This window comes from Salvelinus fontinalis, chromosome 40 (genome assembly GCF_029448725.1).
Source record: "Salvelinus fontinalis isolate EN_2023a chromosome 40, ASM2944872v1, whole genome shotgun sequence".
Lineage (NCBI taxonomy): Eukaryota > Metazoa > Chordata > Actinopteri > Salmoniformes > Salmonidae > Salvelinus > Salvelinus fontinalis.
In genome coordinates, this window is record NC_074704.1 from 1,573,932 (window position 1) to 1,590,813 (window position 16,882).

Sequence of the window (16,882 nt, forward strand, 5' to 3'; positions counted from 1 at the left end):
TAATTTCTGTCGTCTAGCTAGTTACTACCCCTTTCGTTTAGATTTTCCGTTGTTAGTCATCTAGCTAGCTAGTTACGTTAGGAGTAGTATTAGACGAGTTGCTAATGCTAACTAGCTAGCAAGCTAACATCCCCGACCATGAGCTCACTAAGCTACTCCACCCATGAGGAAGTCTGCTGGACGGAGAAAGAAACTCTCGTGAAAGAGGAGGAGGAAGAGGAGGCTGTTACAATACAAAAACAAGTAGAGGGTGAAGCTGTTGCCGTGAAAGCAGAAGATAAAGACGTTATAGTGAAAATAGAGGCGTGCAGGGTGAAAGAGGAGGAGGATGTTACTGAAGAGATGGAGAATGCCGTTTTTGGAATGAAGGAGGACGAGGGAGGGATGACTGTTACTGTGAAGGAAGAGGAGGAAGACTATGCCGTTTTTGGAATGAAGGAGGAGGGAGAGGTGACTGTTACAGCAAAAGAAGAGGAAGAAGTTTTCAGAGTGAAAGAGGAGGAGGATGTTACTCTGAAGGAAGAGGAAGCTTTCAGAGTGAAAGAGGAGGAGGATGTTACTCTGAAGGAAGAGGAGGAAGCTTTCAGTGTGAAAGAGGAGGAGGATGTTACTCTGAAGGAAGAGAAAGAGGAGAATGTCGTTTTTGGAATGGAGGGGGAGGTGACTGTCTCATTGGAGGAGGAGGAGGAAGAAGAAGAAGAAGAGACGACAGGAGATCTGATTAACAGTAAGTACTGTCTTAAAAACACGCAAAAACTCTGCATTTGTTGAACTATATATGTGGTTATGAATTGTTGAAGCTACAGATTGTCATCAACCAACAAAATCTTAATGGATAAAATGCTTCCCATTTTTTTATGTTTCCCAACATTTTTAATCATCACTGAATGTCTCTTCCTGTAGTGCTTTGCTCATTCTCTATACTCGACATCCCATGAGAGCAAAGTTATTATTTTGTATTTATTATAGTTATTATCGATGTTTGTATTATTAGGCCCTTGGTTGTTTAGTTATAAGGTAAAAGCCAGACTGATCAGATTTTTAAAATTGGACCTTTATTTAACTTGCCAAGTCAGTTAAGAACATATTCTTATTTTCAATGACGGCCTACCGGGGAACAGTGGGTTAACTGCCTTGTTCAGGGGCAGAACGACAGATTTTTACCTTGTCAGCTCGGGGATTCGATCTTGCAACCTTTCAGTTACTAGTCCAACGCTCTAACAACTAGGCTACCTGCCGCCCCAGGTTTGAGATCTCTATGGTTACCATATCATATATTACAGCCAACTCTGATTTCAAATGATGAAGAAGACAGAATCAAGACAAGGAAGAATTATTTTGGATAAAAAAAAACTAGCCACATGTTTTTGAATGTAAGCAATAAGGCATGAGAACATGAGAACCAGTGTTTGACTTGGACTGAAATAGGTTCTGGGTACTGTTTATATTTAAGGTGCAGGAACAAAACAATACTTTGACCTAATATTGTATAAGAGGTGCAGGAACTCAAGCGATAGAACATTTTAGGTGCCGAAGAATGTTTATATTTAAGGTGCAGGAACTATACAATACTTTGACCTAATATTTTATAAGAGGTGCAGGAACTATACAATAATTTTGACCTAATATTTTATAAGAGGTGCAGGAACTCAAGCGATAGAACATTTTAGGTGCCGTTACTCAGTTCTGGTGAACTCCTGCCCAAATCAAGTAGTGATGAGAAGCGGGGTATTATTGTTCCAGAACACAGTTATGGGCTGTTCTTAAACATGACGTGAAGCTGAGTTCCGGGAAACATCTCTAAAGATTCTGTTTTTCACAATAACATGGGTTTGACTGCTTAAATGTATTTTGTTTAAATGGTTACATGTTAAAAAGTTGTTATTTTGTATGCTATTTTAACAGTTATTTTAACAGTTAATGTTATTTAACTAGGCAAGTCAGTTAAGAACAAATTCCTATTTACAATGACGGTCTACCCCAGCCAAACCCTAACCCAGATGATGCTGGGCCACTTGTGCGCCGCCCTATGGGAATCCCAATCACGGCCGGCTGTGATACAGCCTGGAATGGAACCAGGGTCTGTAGTGACACCTCTAGCACTGAGATGCAGTGCCTTAGACCGCTGTGATACAGCCTGGAATGGAACCATGGTCTGTAGTGACTACTCTAGCACTGAGATGCAGTGCCTTAGAACGCTGTGATACAGCCTGGAATCGAGAAAGGGTCTGTAGTGACGCCTCTAGCACTGAGATACAGGGCCTTAGACCGCTGTGATACAGCCTGGAATGGAACCAGGGTCTGTAGTGACGCCTCTAGCACTGCGATGCCTTCTACCGCTGCGATACAGCCTGGAATGGAACCAGGGTCTGTAGTGACGCCTCTAGCACTGAGATGCAGTGCCTTAGACCGCTGTGATACAGCCTGGAATGGAACCAGGGTCTGTAGTGCCTTAGACCCCTGTGATGCAGCCTGGAATGGAACCAGGGTCTGTAGTGATGACTCTAGCACTGAGATACAGTGCCTTGGACCCCTGTGATACAGCCTGGAATGGAACCAGGGTCTGTAGTGACGCCTCTAGCACTGAGCTGCAGTGCCTTAGACTGCTGTGATACAGCCTGGAATGGAACCAGGGTCTGTAGTGACGCCTCTAGCACTGAGATACAGTGCCTTAGACCGCTGTGATGCAGCCTGGAATGGAACCAGGGTCTGTAGTGACGCCTCTAGCACTGAGATGCCTTAGACCGCTGTGATACAGCCTGGAATGGAACCAGGGTCTGTAGTGACGCCTCTAGCACTGAGATACAGTGCCTTAGACCGCTGTGATGCAGCCTGGAATGGAACCAGGGTCTGTAGTGACGCCTCTAGCACTGAGATGCCTTAGACTGCTGTGATACAGCCTGGAATGGAACCAGGGTCTGTAGTGACACCTCTAGCACTGAGATGCCTTAGACCGCTGTGATACAGCCTGGAATGGAACCAGGGTCTGTAGTGACACCTCCAGCACTGAGATGCAGTGCCTTAGACCCCTGTGATACAGCCTGGAATGGAACCAGGGTCTGTAGTGACGCCTCTAGCACTGAGAAACAGTGCCTTAGACCGCTGTGATACAGCCTGGAATGGAACCAGGGTCTGTAGTGACACCTCCAGCACTGAGATGCAGTGCCTTAGACCCCTGTGATACAGCCTGGAATGGAACCAGGGTCTGTAGTGACGCCTCTAGCACTGAGATACAGTGCCTTAGACCGCTGTGATACAGCCTGGAATGGAACCAGGGTCTGTAGTGACGCCTCTAGCACTGAGATGCAGTGCCTTAGACCGCTGTGATACAGCCTGGAATGGAACCAGGGTCTGTAGTGACGCTTCTAGCACTGAGATGCCTTAGACCGCTGTGATACAGCCTGGAATGGAACCAGGGTCTGTAGTGACGCCTCTAGCACTGAGATGCAGTGCCTTAGACCCCTGTGATACAGCCTGGAATGGAACCAGGGTCTGTAGTGACGCCTCTAGCACTGAGATGCAGTGCCTTAGACTTCTTCGCCACTCTGGAGCCCAAATGAGTACATTAATGAGTACATTCATTTTACTTCATCCTTCTATGACTGGTGTAGATTTATTATCTGACAAAGAAACCAACATATGACTGGTGTAGATGTATTATCTGATAAAGAAACCAACATACGCCCAGCCAACATGTCTCCTCCCCAAACCTACCATTCCGTTCCCCCAACCCCACCCAGCGAACATGTCTCCATCCAACCCCCCCTCTCCAACAGTCCCAGAAACCATGTTTTCAACCTCTTCCCACCCCCCTTGCAACTAGTCACTAGGAATGGGCAACTAGTCACTAGGAATGGGCAACGAGTCACTAGGAATGGGCAACGAGTCACTAGGAATGGGCAACGAGTCACTAGGAATGGGCAACGAGTCACTAGGAATGGGCAACGAGTCACTAGGAATGGGCAACGAGTCACTAGGAATGGGCAACGAGTCACTAGGAATGGGCAACGAGTCACTAGGAATGGGCAACGAGTCACTAGGAATGGGCATGAGTACTCAAACTGTCGTCAAAACCTGATCTTTAACCAGAGATCAAATTTTTGTTCAAATACTGTAAAACTATTTGGTCGAAATGTTGTCTTGAAGACAACTTTAATTTGCTTGGACTCTAGTGTTCCATTTGTACAAGTGCATTTGCAGGACACAATAAAAAAAAGAAACCAAAGCAAGCATCACACAGTTCTGCTCCCGAAATTCCCTTTCCCCTTCCTGTCTCACTCACTGGATTGTGTTCCGACCGCTCCCGCCAGCTGTGTGCATCTACAGAAATACATGGCTATAAAAACCTATCTGGTGTGATACACAAGTTACATTCCTTGACAAATGAGGACAAGTTTTATCACATTCTAAATGGACTGGTTGACTGAAGTAGGTGATCTGTGTGTTCCAACAATGAGGAGAGTTTTATCACATTCTAAATGGACTGGTTGACTGAAGTAGGGGATCTGTGTGTTCCAACAATGAGGACCGTTTTATCACATTCTAAATGGACAACAATGAGCTGCAGTTGGGGAATAATTGCATCATTTTCAGTTTATAGGCTACTTTGCGGTTTTCACTAGTTACCACAGCCACAAAGTACAATTAGGCTTTTTGGTCTTAATTTAAGGTTAGGCATGAAATTAAGTGTGGTTAGGGTTAAGGATTGGGTTTAAGTCAGATTCTAAGAAGCGAAATTGTAGTGACTGGCACGGTTTTTGACTTTGTGACTGTGGTAACTAACGTTAGTGACGACCCTACTTTGCGTACTGCTGGTGGCATTTAGAATTGGTTAGCTTAGGCTATAACCCCCTCTAAACATAGACAGGTTCCACACTGAACATATGCAAAAAAGTTTGATAAACACAGAGAGTATTTTCATCAGGATCATTAAACCTAGACCTACTCACCATGCACATGTCCTGGCCATAATTCATCACCGTGCAGATGTCCTGGCCATAATTCATCACCGTGCAGATGTCCTGGTCATAATTCATCACCATGCAGATGTCCTGGTCATAATTCATCACCATGCAGATGTCCTGGTCATAATTCATCACCAGGCACATGTCCTGGTCATAATTCATCACCGTGCAGATGTCCTGGCCTCATCACCATGCAGATGTTCCATGTAGAATTGTTAATCCATGTAGAAAATTCCAAGGAACAGGCAGAATAACCCAGGGTATCCACATCAGGCTAATATTTATTTCAATCGCCTCATATTCTGTGAAATGCCATTTAACATTCCTTTATTTTATATTACAGTTAAAATAAAGGAATGTTAAATGGCATTTCACAGAATATGAGGCGATTTAACAGTTAGGATTTGTTATCTGTAATGGTTATGATAAATTAGGCGTCGTTGCTCACTGTTGGCATATACAAAACAACAAAAAATATTAACAAAACAATGCACAAATTTCATAGATTTGACTGAGTCACAGTTCATATGAGGAAATCAGTCAATTGAAATAAATTCATTAGGCCCTAATCTATGGATTTCACATGACTGGGCAGGGGCGCAGCCATGGGTGGGCCTGGGAGGGCATAGGCCCACCCACTGGAGAGCCAGGAACTGCTAAATATGAGTTTTTCCCCCTACAAAAGGGCTTACTCATCAGTTTCATCAGATGTCTGGGTGGCTGGTCTCAGACAATCCCGCAGGTGAAGAAGCCTGATGTGGATGCCCTGGGCTGGCGTGGTTACACGTGGTCTGTGGTTTGTGAGGCCGGTTGAGTGTATTGCCAAATTCTCTAAGATGACGGCTTAAGGTAGTGAAATCAACATTCAATTCTCTGGAAGAACTCCCGAGTTCATCTCGAGAACTCCCGAGTTCATCTCAGCCTATGCTGCCCTTCAGTTCCTTGACTTTTTGGCCCTGACAGAGACATGGATCACCCCAGAGAACACTGTTACTCCAGCTGCTCTCTCTTCATCTATGTTTTCTCTCAGAGTCCGAGAGCATCTGGTCGTCGCGGTGGTGGCACAGCGCTACTCATTTCTCCTAAATGGAGATTTTCTATTTTCTCCCTCTCTCACCTGTCCATCTCCTCATTGTCCACTCAAGCTTAATATTTCTCACCCACCATGTGCCCTCGGAGAATTCCTCAATGAGCTTGACACCTCGACAAGCTCATTTCCTGACGATTGTCTCACCGCTCTTCTTACTGAGCGACATCAACCTCCTGACGTCTGCATTCGATTCATTTCTTTACAACTCTCTCTTCCCCCTCCTTGACTCTTTTGACCTCACCCCTTTCTAGTCCCCCTCCCACTCACAGGGCAGGCAATATGCTTGAGCTTATATTTACTAGAGGCTGTTGGCCTACTAATCTCACTGAAACTCTCCCCCCCCAGGTCTCTGATCACTACATTTTGTCTCCCTTTCCTCTATCCCTAACCACTCAGTCCCTACCCAGGTGGTAATCCGCTGTCGCAATCTTCGCTTTCTTTCTCTCCCTCCCACTACTCTCTCCTCTTCCATCTAATCCTTCTCCCTCCTGTCTCCTGGTTCTGCCTCTTTAACCTTACCTTCCTTTCAGCATCTTATGACTCGCATAAATTTTGTTTCGATGTGTAGCATCTATATACTGGGTGGTGGTGGTGGTGGTGGTGGTGTAGCATCTATATACTGGGTGGTGGTGGTGGTGTAGCATCTATATACTGGGTGGTGGTGGTGGTGGTGGTGTGTAGCATCTATATACTGGGTGGTGGTGGTGGTGTAGCATCTATATACTGGGTGGTGGTGGTGGTGGTGGTGTGTAGCATCTATATACTGGGTGGTGGTGGTGGTGGTGTGTAGCATCTATATACTGGGTGGTGGTGGTGGTGGTGGTGTGTAGCATCTATATACTGGGTGGTGGTGGTGGTGTGTAGCATCTATATACTGGGTGGTGGTGGTGGTGTGTAGCATCTATATACTGGGTGGTGGTGGTGGTGGTGTGTAGCATCTATATACTGGGTGGTGGTGGTGGTGGTGTAGCATCTATATACTGGGTGGTGGTGGTGTGTAGCATCTATATACTGGGTGGTGGTGGTGGTGGTGTGTAGCATCTATATACTGGGTGGTGGTGGTGGTGGTGTAGCATCTATATACTGGGTGGTGGTGGTGTGTAGCATCTATATACTGGGTGGTGGTGGTGGTGTGTAGCATCTATATACTGGGTGGTGGTGGTGTGTAGCATCTATATACTGGGTGGTGGTGGTGGTGGTGTGTATCATCTATATACTGGGTGGTGGTGGTGGTGGTGTAGCATCTATATACTGGGTGGTGGTGGTGGTGGTGTAGCATCTATATACTGGGTGGTGGTGGTGGTGGTGGTGGTGGTGGTGGTGGTGTAGCATCTATATACTGGGTGGTGGTGGTGGTGTGTAGCATCTATATACTGGGTGGTGGTGGTGGTGTGTAGCATCTATATACTGGGTGGTGGTGGTGGTGTGTAGCATCTATATACTGGGTGGTGGTGGTGGTGGTGTAGCATCTATATACTGGGTGGTGGTGGTGGTGTGTAGCATCTATATACTGGGTGGTGGTGGTGTGTAGCATCTATATACTGGGTGGTGGTGGTGGTGGTGTAGCATCTATATACTGGGTGGTGGTGGTGGTGGTGGTGTAGCATCTATATACTGGGTGGTGGTGGTGGTGTAGCATCTATATACTGGGTGGTGGTGGTGGTGGTGGTGTAGCATCTATATACTGGGTGGTGGTGGTGGTGGTGGTGGTGGTGTAGCATCTATATACTGGGTGGTGGTGTAGCATCTATATACTGGGTGGTGGTGGTGGTGGTGTAGCATCTATATACTGGGTGGTGGTGGTGGTGTGTATCATCTATATACTGGGTGGTGGTGGTGGTGGTGTAGCATCTATATACTGGGTGGTGGTGGTGGTGGTGTAGCATCTATATACTGGGTGGTGGTGGTGGTGGTGTAGCATCTATATACTGGGTGGTGGTGGTGGTGTAGCATCTATATACTGGGTGGTGGTGGTGGTGTGTAGCATCTATATACTGGGTGGTGGTGGTGTGTAGCATCTATATACTGGGTGGTGGTGGTGGTGGTGTAGCATCTATATACTGGGTGGTGGTGGTGGTGGTGTAGCATCTATATACTGGGTGGTGGTGGTGGTGTAGCATCTATATACTGGGTGGTGGTGGTGGTGGTGTAGCATCTATATACTGGGTGGTGGTGGTGGTGGTGGTGTAGCATCTATATACTGGGTGGTGGTGGTGGTGGTGGTGGTGGTGGTGTAGCATCTATATACTGGGTGGTGGTGTAGCATCTATATACTGGGTGGTGGTGGTGGTGGTGTAGCATCTATATACTGGGTGGTGGTGGTGGTGTGTAGCATCTATATACTGGGTGGTGGTGGTGGTGGTGTGTAGCATCTATATACTGGGTGGTGGTGGTGTGTAGCATCTATATACTGGGTGGTGGTGTAGCATCTATATACTGGGTGGTGGTGGTGTGTAGCATCTATATACTGGGTGGTGGTGGTGTGTAGCATCTATATACTGGGTGGTGGTGGTGGTGTAGCATCTATATACTGGGTGGTGGTGTAGCATCTATATACTGGGTGGTGGTGGTGTAGCATCTATATACTGGGTGGTGGTGGTGTGTAGCATCTATATACTGGGTGGTGGTGGTGTGTAGCATCTATATACTGGGTGGTGGTGGTGGTGTGTAGCATCTATATACTGGGTGGTGGTGGTGGTGGTGGTGTGTAGCATCTATATACTGGGTGGTGGTGGTGGTGGTGTGTAGCATCTATATACTGGGTGGTGGTGTAGCATCTATATACTGGGTGGTGGTGGTGGTGTAGCATCTATATACTGGGTGGTGATGGTGTGTAGCATCTATATACTGGGTGGTGGTGGTGTAGCATCTATATACTGGGTGGTGGTGGTGTGTAGCATCTATATACTGGGTGGTGGTGGTGTAGCATCTATATACTGGGTGGTGGTGGTGGTGGTGTAGCATCTATATACTGGGTGGTGGTGGTGTAGCATCTATATACTGGGTGGTGGTGGTGGTGTGTAGCATCTATATACTGGGTGGTGGTGGTGGTGGTGTGTAGCATCTATATACTGGGTGGTGGTGGTGGTGTAGCATCTATATACTGGGTGGTGGTGGTGGTGTAGCATCTATATACTGGGTGGTGGTGGTGTGTAGCATCTATATACTGGGTGGTGGTGGTGGTGTAGCATCTATATACTGGGTGGTGGTGGTGGTGTGTAGCATCTATATACTGGGTGGTGGTGGTGTGTAGCATCTATATACTGGGTGGTGGTGGCGGTGGTGTAGCATCTATATACTGGGTGGTGGTGGTGGTGTAGCATCTATATACTGGGTGGTGGTGGTGGTGGTGTGTAGCATCTATATACTGGGTGGTGGTGGTGGTGTAGCATCTATATACTGGGTGGTGGTGGTGGTGTGTAGCATCTATATACTGGGTGGTGGTGGTGGTGGTGTGTAGCATCTATATACTGGGTGGTGGTGGTGGTGGTGTGTAGCATCTATATACTGGGCGGTGGTGGTGTAGCATCTATATACTGGGTGGTGGTGGTGGTGTAGCATCTATATACGTGGTGGTGGTGGTGGTGGTGGTGTAGCATCTATATACGTGGTGGTGGTGGTGGTGGTGTAGCATCTATATACTGGGTGGTGGTGATGTGTAGCATCTATATACTGGGTGGTGGTGGTGGTGGTGTGTAGCATCTATATACTGGGTGGTGGTGGTGTAGCATCTATATACTGGGTGGTGGTGGTGGTGTAGCATCTATATACGTGGTGGTGGTGGTGGTGGTGGTGTAGCATCTATATACGTGGTGGTGGTGGTGTAGCATCTATATACTGGGTGGTGGTGATGTGTAGCATCTATATACTGGGTGGTGGTGGTGGTGGTGTGTAGCATCTATATACTGGGTGGTGGTGGTGTAGCATCTATATACTGGGTGGTGGTGGTGGTGTAGCATCTATATACGTGGTGGTGGTGGTGGTGGTGGTGTAGCATCTATATACTGGGTGGTGGTGGTGTAGCATCTATATACTGGGTGGTGGTGGTGGTGGTGTAGCATCTATATACGTGGTGGTGGTGTAGCATCTATATACTGGGTGGTGGTGTAGCATCTATATACTGGGTGGTGGTGGTGGTGGTGTAGCATCTATATACTGGGTGGTGGTGGTGGTGTAGCATCTATATACTGGGTGGTGGTGGTGGTGGTGTAGCATCTATATACTGGGTGGTGGTGGTGGTGGTGTAGCATCTATATACGTGGTGGTGGTGGTGGTGGTGGTGTAGCATCTATATACTGGGTGGTGGTGGTGGTGTAGCATCTATATACTGGGTGGTGGTGGTGTAGCATCTATATACTGGGTGGTGGTGGTGGTGTAGCATCTATATACTGGGTGGTGGTGGTGGTGTAGCATCTATATACTGGGTGGTGGTGGTGGTGGTGTAGCATCTATATACTGGGCGGTGGTGGTGGTGTAGCATCTATATACTGGGTGGTGGTGGTGGTGGTGTAGCATCTATATACTGGGTGGTGGTGGTGGTGTAGCATCTATATACTGGGTGGTGGTGGTGGTGTAGCATCTATATACTGGGTGGTGGTGGTGTGTAGCATCTATATACTGGGTGGTGGTGGTGTGTAGCATCTATATACTGGGTGGTGGTGGTGGTGTAGCATCTATATACTGGGTGGTGGTGGTGTGTAGCATCTATATACTGGGTGGTGGTGGTGTGTAGCATCTATATACTGGGTGGTGGTGGTGTGTAGCATCTATATACTGGGTGGTGGTGGTGGTGTAGCATCTATATACTGGGTGGTGGTGGTGGTGGTGTAGCATCTATATACTGGGTGGTGGTGGTGGTGGTGTAGCATCTATATACTGGGTGGTGGTGGTGGTGTGTAGCATCTATATACTGGGTGGTGGTGGTGGTGTAGCATCTATATACTGGGTGGTGGTGGTGTGTAGCATCTATATACTGGGTGGTGTTGGTGGTGGTGTAGCATCTATATACTGGGTGGTGGTGGTGTGTAGCATCTATATACTGGGTGGTGGTGGTGTGTAGCATCTATATACTGGGTGGTGTTGGTGGTGGTGTAGCATCTATATACTGGGTGGTGGTGGTGTGTAGCATCTATATACTGGGTGGTGGTGGTGTTTAGCATCTATATACTGGGTGGTGGTGGTGTGTAGCATCTATATTCTGGGTGGTGGTGGTGGTGGTGGTGGTGTTTAGCATCTATATACTGGGTGGTGGTGTGTAGCATCTATATACTGGGTGGTGGTGTGTAGCATCTATATACTGGGTGGTGGTGGTGTGTAGCATCTATATTCTGGGTGGTGGTGGTGGTGTGTAGCATCTATATACTGGGTGGTGGTGGTGGTGGTGGTGTGTAGCATCTATATACTGGGTGGTGGTGGTGTGTAGCATCTATATACTGGGTGGTGGTGTTTAGCATCTATATACTGGGTGGTGGTGGTGTGTAGCATCTATATACTGGGTGGTGGTGTGTAGCATCTATATTCTGGGTGGTGGTGTAGCATCTATATACTGGGTGGTGGTGGTGTAGCATCTATATACTGGGTGGTGGTGGTGTTTAGCATCTATATACTGGGTGGTGGTGGTGTGTAGCATCTATATACTGGGTGGTGGTGGTGGTGGTGGTGTGTAGCATCTATATACTGGGTGGTGGTGGTGGTGTAGCATCTATATACTGGGTGGTGGTGGTGGTGTAGCATCTATATACTGGGTGGTGGTGGTGTGTAGCATCTATATACTGGGTGGTGGTGGTGGTGTAGCATCTATATACTGGGTGGTGGTGGTGTGTAGCATCTATATACTGGGTGGTGGTGGTTTAGCATCTATATACTGGGTGGTGGTGGTGGTGGTGTGTAGCATCTATATACTGGGTGGTGGTGGTTTAGTATCTATATACGTGGTGGTGGTGGTGTAGCATCTATATACTGGGTGGTGGTGGTTTAGCATCTATATACGTGGTGGTGGTGGTGTAGCATCTATATACTGGGTGGTGGTGGTTTAGCATCTATATACTGGGTGGTGGTGGTGTAGCATCTATATACTGGGTGGTGGTGGTGGTGGTGGTGGTGTAGCATCTATATACTGGGTGGTGGTGGTGGTGTAGCATCTATATACTGGGTGGTGGTGGTGGTGGTGGTGTAGCATCTATATACTGGGTGGTGGTGGTGGTGTAGCATCTATATACTGGGTGGTGGTGGTGGTGGTGTGTAGCATCTATATACTGGGTGGTGGTGGTGGTGGTGGTGTAGCATCTATATACTGGGTGGTGGTGGTGGTTGTGTAGCATCTATATACTGGGTGGTGGTGGTGGTGTGTAGCATCTATATACTGGGTGGTGGTGGTGTGTAGCATCTATATACTGGGTGGTGGTGGTGTAGCATCTATATACTGGGTGGTGGTGTTGTAGCATCTATATACTGGGTGGTGGTGGTGGTGGTGTAGCATTTATATACTGGGCGGTGGTGGTGTGTAGCATCTATATACTGGGTGGTGGTGGTGTAGCATTTATATACTGGGCGGTGGTGGTGTGTAGCATCTATATACTGGGTGGTGGTGGTGGTGGTGGTGGTGTATCATCTATATACTGGGTGGTGGTGGTGGTGTAGCATCTATATACTGGGTGGTGGTGGTGGTGTAGCATCTATATACTGGGTGGTGGTGGTGATGTGTAGCATCTATATACTGGGTGGTGGTGGTGGTGGTGGTGGTGTAGCATCTATATACGTGGTGGTGGTGGTGGTGGTGGTGTAGCATCTATATACTGGGTGGTGGTGGTGGTGGTGTAGCATCTATATACTGGGTGGTGGTGGTGTGTAGCATCTATATACTGGGTGGTGGTGGTGGTGGTGTAGCATCTATATACTGGGTGGTGGTGGTGGTGGTGGTGTGTAGCATCTATATACTGGGTGGTGGTGGTGGTGGTGGTGTGTAGCATCTATATACTGGGTGGTGGTGGTGGTGGTGGTGTGTAGCATCTATATACTGGGTGGTGGTGGTGGTGGTGGTGTAGCATCTATATACTGGGTGGTGGTGGTGGTGGTGTGTAGCATCTATATACTGGGTGGTGGTGGTGGTGGTGTAGCATCTATATACTGGGTGGTGGTGGTGGTGTAGCATCTATATACTGGGTGGTGGTGGTGGTGGTGTAGCATCTATATACTGGGTGGTGGTGGTGGTGTGTAGCATCTATATACTGGGTGGTGGTGGTGGTGGTGGTGTAGCATCTATATACTGGGTGGTGGTGGTGGTGGTGGTGGTGGTGGTGGTGGTGTAGCATCTATATACTGGGTGGTGGTGGTGGTGGTGGTGGTGTAGCATCTATATACGTGGTGGTGGTGGTGGTGGTGGTGTAGCATCTATATACTGGGTGGTGGTGGTGGTGGTGTAGCATCTATATACTGGGTGGTGGTGGTGTGTAGCATCTATATACTGGGTGGTGGTGGTGGTGTGTAGCATCTATATACTGGGTGGTGGTGGTGTGTAGCATCTATATACTGGGTGGTGATGGTGTGTAGCATCTATATACTGGGTGGTGGTGTGTAGGATAGGATTAATGATATTACTAGGAGTCCACTGTATTACTAGGAGTCCACTGTGTGATATTACTAGGAGTCCACTGTGTGATATTACTAGGAGTCCACTGTGTGATATTACTAGGAGTCCACTGTGTGGTATTAATAGGAGTCTACTGTGTGGTATTAATAGGAGTCCACTGTGTGATATTACTAGGAGTCCACTGTGTGATATTACTAGGAGTCCACTGTGTGATATTACTAGGAGTCCACTGTGTGGTATTACTAGGAGTCCACTGTGTGATATTACTAGGAGTCCACTGTGTGGTATTACTAGGAGTCCACTGTGTGATATTACTAGGAGTCCACTGTGTGATATTACTAGGAGTCCACTGTGTGATATTACTAGGAGTCCACTGTATTACTAGGAGTCCACTGTATTACTAGGAGTCCACTGTATTACTAGGAGTCCACTGTATTACTAGGAGTCCACTGTATTACTAGGAGTCCACTGTATTACTAGGAGTCCACTGTGTGATATTACTAGGAGTCCACTGTGTGGTATTAATAGGAGTCTACTGTGTGGTATTAATAGGAGTCCACTGTGTGATATTACTAGGAGTCCACTGTGTGATATTACTAGGAGTCCACTGTGTGATATTACTAGGAGTCCACTGTGTGGTATTACTAGGAGTCCACTGTGTGATATTACTAGGAGTCCACTGTGTGATATTACTAGGAGTCCACTGTATGGTATTAATAGGAGTCCACATTTCAAAAATGCTTATTGAAATTCTCAATTATAGTGGATTTGTCGGTGGTGACAGTGTTTCCTATCTTCAGTGCAGTTGGAAGCTGGGAGGAGGTGTTCTTATTCTCCATGGACTTTACAGTCTCCCAGAACACCTGCCTGTGTATATTGGTTCCTAGCTTCCCTGAAAAGTTGCATATCACGGGGGCTGTTCGATGCTAATGCAGAACGCCATAGGATGTTTTTCTGTTGGTTAAGGGCAGTCAGGTCAGGAGAGAACCAAGGGCTATATCTGTTCCTGGTTCTAAATTTCTTGAATGGGGCATGCTTATTCAAGATGGTGAGGAAGGCATTTTTTTTAAATATCCATGCATCCTCTACTGACGGGATGAGATCAATATCCTTCCATTATACCCCGGCCAGGTCGATTAGAAAGGCCTGCTCGCTGAGGTGTTTCAGGGTGCGTTTGACAGTGATGAGTGGAGGTCGTTTGACCGCTGACCCATTACGGATACAGGCAATGAGGCAGTGATCGCTGAGATCTTGGTTGAAAACAGCAGAGGTGTATTTGGAGGGCAAGTTGGTTAGGATGATATCTATGAGGGTGCCCGTGTTTACGGAATTGGGGCGGTACCTGGTAGGTTCATTGATAATTTGTGTGAGATTGAGGGCATCAAGCTTAGATTGTAGGGTGGCTGGGGTGTTGAGCATGTTCCAATTTAGGTCGCCTAGCAGCACGAGCTCTGAAGATAGATGGGGGGCAATCAGTTCGCATATGGTGTCCAGAGCACAGCTGGGGGCAGAGGGTGGTCTATAGCAGGCGGCAACGGTGAGAGACTTGTTTTTAGAGAGGTGGATTTTTAAAAGTAGAAGGTCAAATTGTTTGGGAACAGACCTGGATAGTAAAACAGAACTCTGCAGGCAATCCTTGCAGTAGATTGCAACACCGCCCCCTTTGGCAGTTCTATCTTGTCTGAAAATGTTGTAATTAGGGATGAAAATGTCAGAATTTTTGGTGGTCTTCCTAAGCCAGGATTCACACACGGCTAAAATATCCGGGTTGGCAGAGTGTGCTAAAGCAGTGAACAAAACAAACTTAGGGAGGAGGCTTCTAATGTTAACATGCATGAAACCAAGGCTATTACGGTTACAGAAGTCATCAAAAGAGAGCGCCTGGGGAATAGGAGTGGAGCTAGGTACTGCAGGGCCTGGATTCACCTCTACATCACCAGAGGAACAGAGGAGGAGTAGGATAAGGGTACGGCTAAAAGCTATGAGAATTGGTCGTCCAGAACGTCTAGAACAGAGAGTAAAAGGAAGTTTCTGGGGGCGATAAAATAGCTAAGGAATAATGTACAGACAAAGGTATGGCAGGATGTGAATACAGTGGAGGTAAACCTAGGTATTGAGTGATGATGAGAGAGATATTGTCTCTAGAAACATCATTGAAACCAGGTGATGTCATCGCATATGTGGGTGGTGGAACTGAAAGGTTGGATATGGTATAGTGAACAGGGCTAGAGGCTCTACAATGAAATAAGCCAATAAACACTAACCAGAACAGCAATGGACAAGGCATATTTACATTAAGGAGAGGCATGCTTAGCCGAGTGATCATAAGGGTCCAGTGAGTAGAGGTTGGTTGGGGTCACGGCGATCCAGACAGCTGGCCGGGTAGATGGCTATCGGTAGCAAGATAGCATAGGATGGAAGTCTATTTTTAGACACCTCGTGCGTTTCCGTCGGTAGATTAGTGGGGTTCCGTGTGGTAGAGGGGATCAATCCAATTGGCAAAATAGATATATAGTGACCCAAGAAAAAATTGTCCGATATACTTATTCAGATAGCAGCCGATAAGACAGCTAACGATTAGCGGGCCCCAGATGAGCGTTCAGGTAACGTTGCGATGGAGGTGTCAGTTGGATAACTCCCTCGGGCAGATAATGTCGGCAGTCAGTCGTGAAGGCCCGATGGGGCTCCGCATCTGCAGCAATAGTATAAATAGGGGTCCACTGTGTGGTATTAATAGGAATACACTGAATGATATTAATAGGAGTCCACTGTATTACTAGGAGTCCACTGTATTACTAGGAGTCCACTGTATTACTAGGAGTCCACTGTGTGGTATTACTAGGAGTCCACAGTATTACTAGGAGTCCACTGTATTACTAGGAGTCCACTGTATTAATAGGAGTCCACTGTATTAGTAGGAGTCCACTGTATTACTAGGAGTCCACTGTATTAATAGGAGTCCACTGTATTACTAGGAGTCCACTGTGTGATATTACTAGGAGTCCACTGTGTGGTATTACTAGGAGTCCACTGTGTGGTATTACTAGGAGTCCACTGTGTGGTATTACTAGGAGTCCACTGTGTGGTATTACTAGGAGTCCACTGTGTGGTATTACTAGGAGTCCACTGTGTGATATTACTAGGAGTCCACTGTGTGATATTACTAGGAGTCCACTGTGTGATATTACTAGGAGTCCACTGTGTGATATTACTAGGAGTCCACTGTGTGATATTACTAGG

The 16,882-nt window shown here is 47.0% G+C and overlaps 1 protein-coding gene across 1 annotated transcript in view; it reads left to right on the top strand.

Annotated features, from left to right (window-relative positions):
* Positions 1-133: 133 nt before the first annotated feature.
* The window catches only part of LOC129839998 (zinc finger protein 391-like), a 48,065-nt gene continuing 31,316 nt past the window's right edge, over positions 134-16,882 (top strand). Inside the window, exon 1 of the mRNA XM_055907776.1 lies at positions 134-727. Coding sequence (XP_055763751.1) covers positions 139-727 — 589 coding nt within the window. The 5' untranslated portion in view covers positions 134-138. The remainder of the gene's footprint in view (positions 728-16,882) is intronic.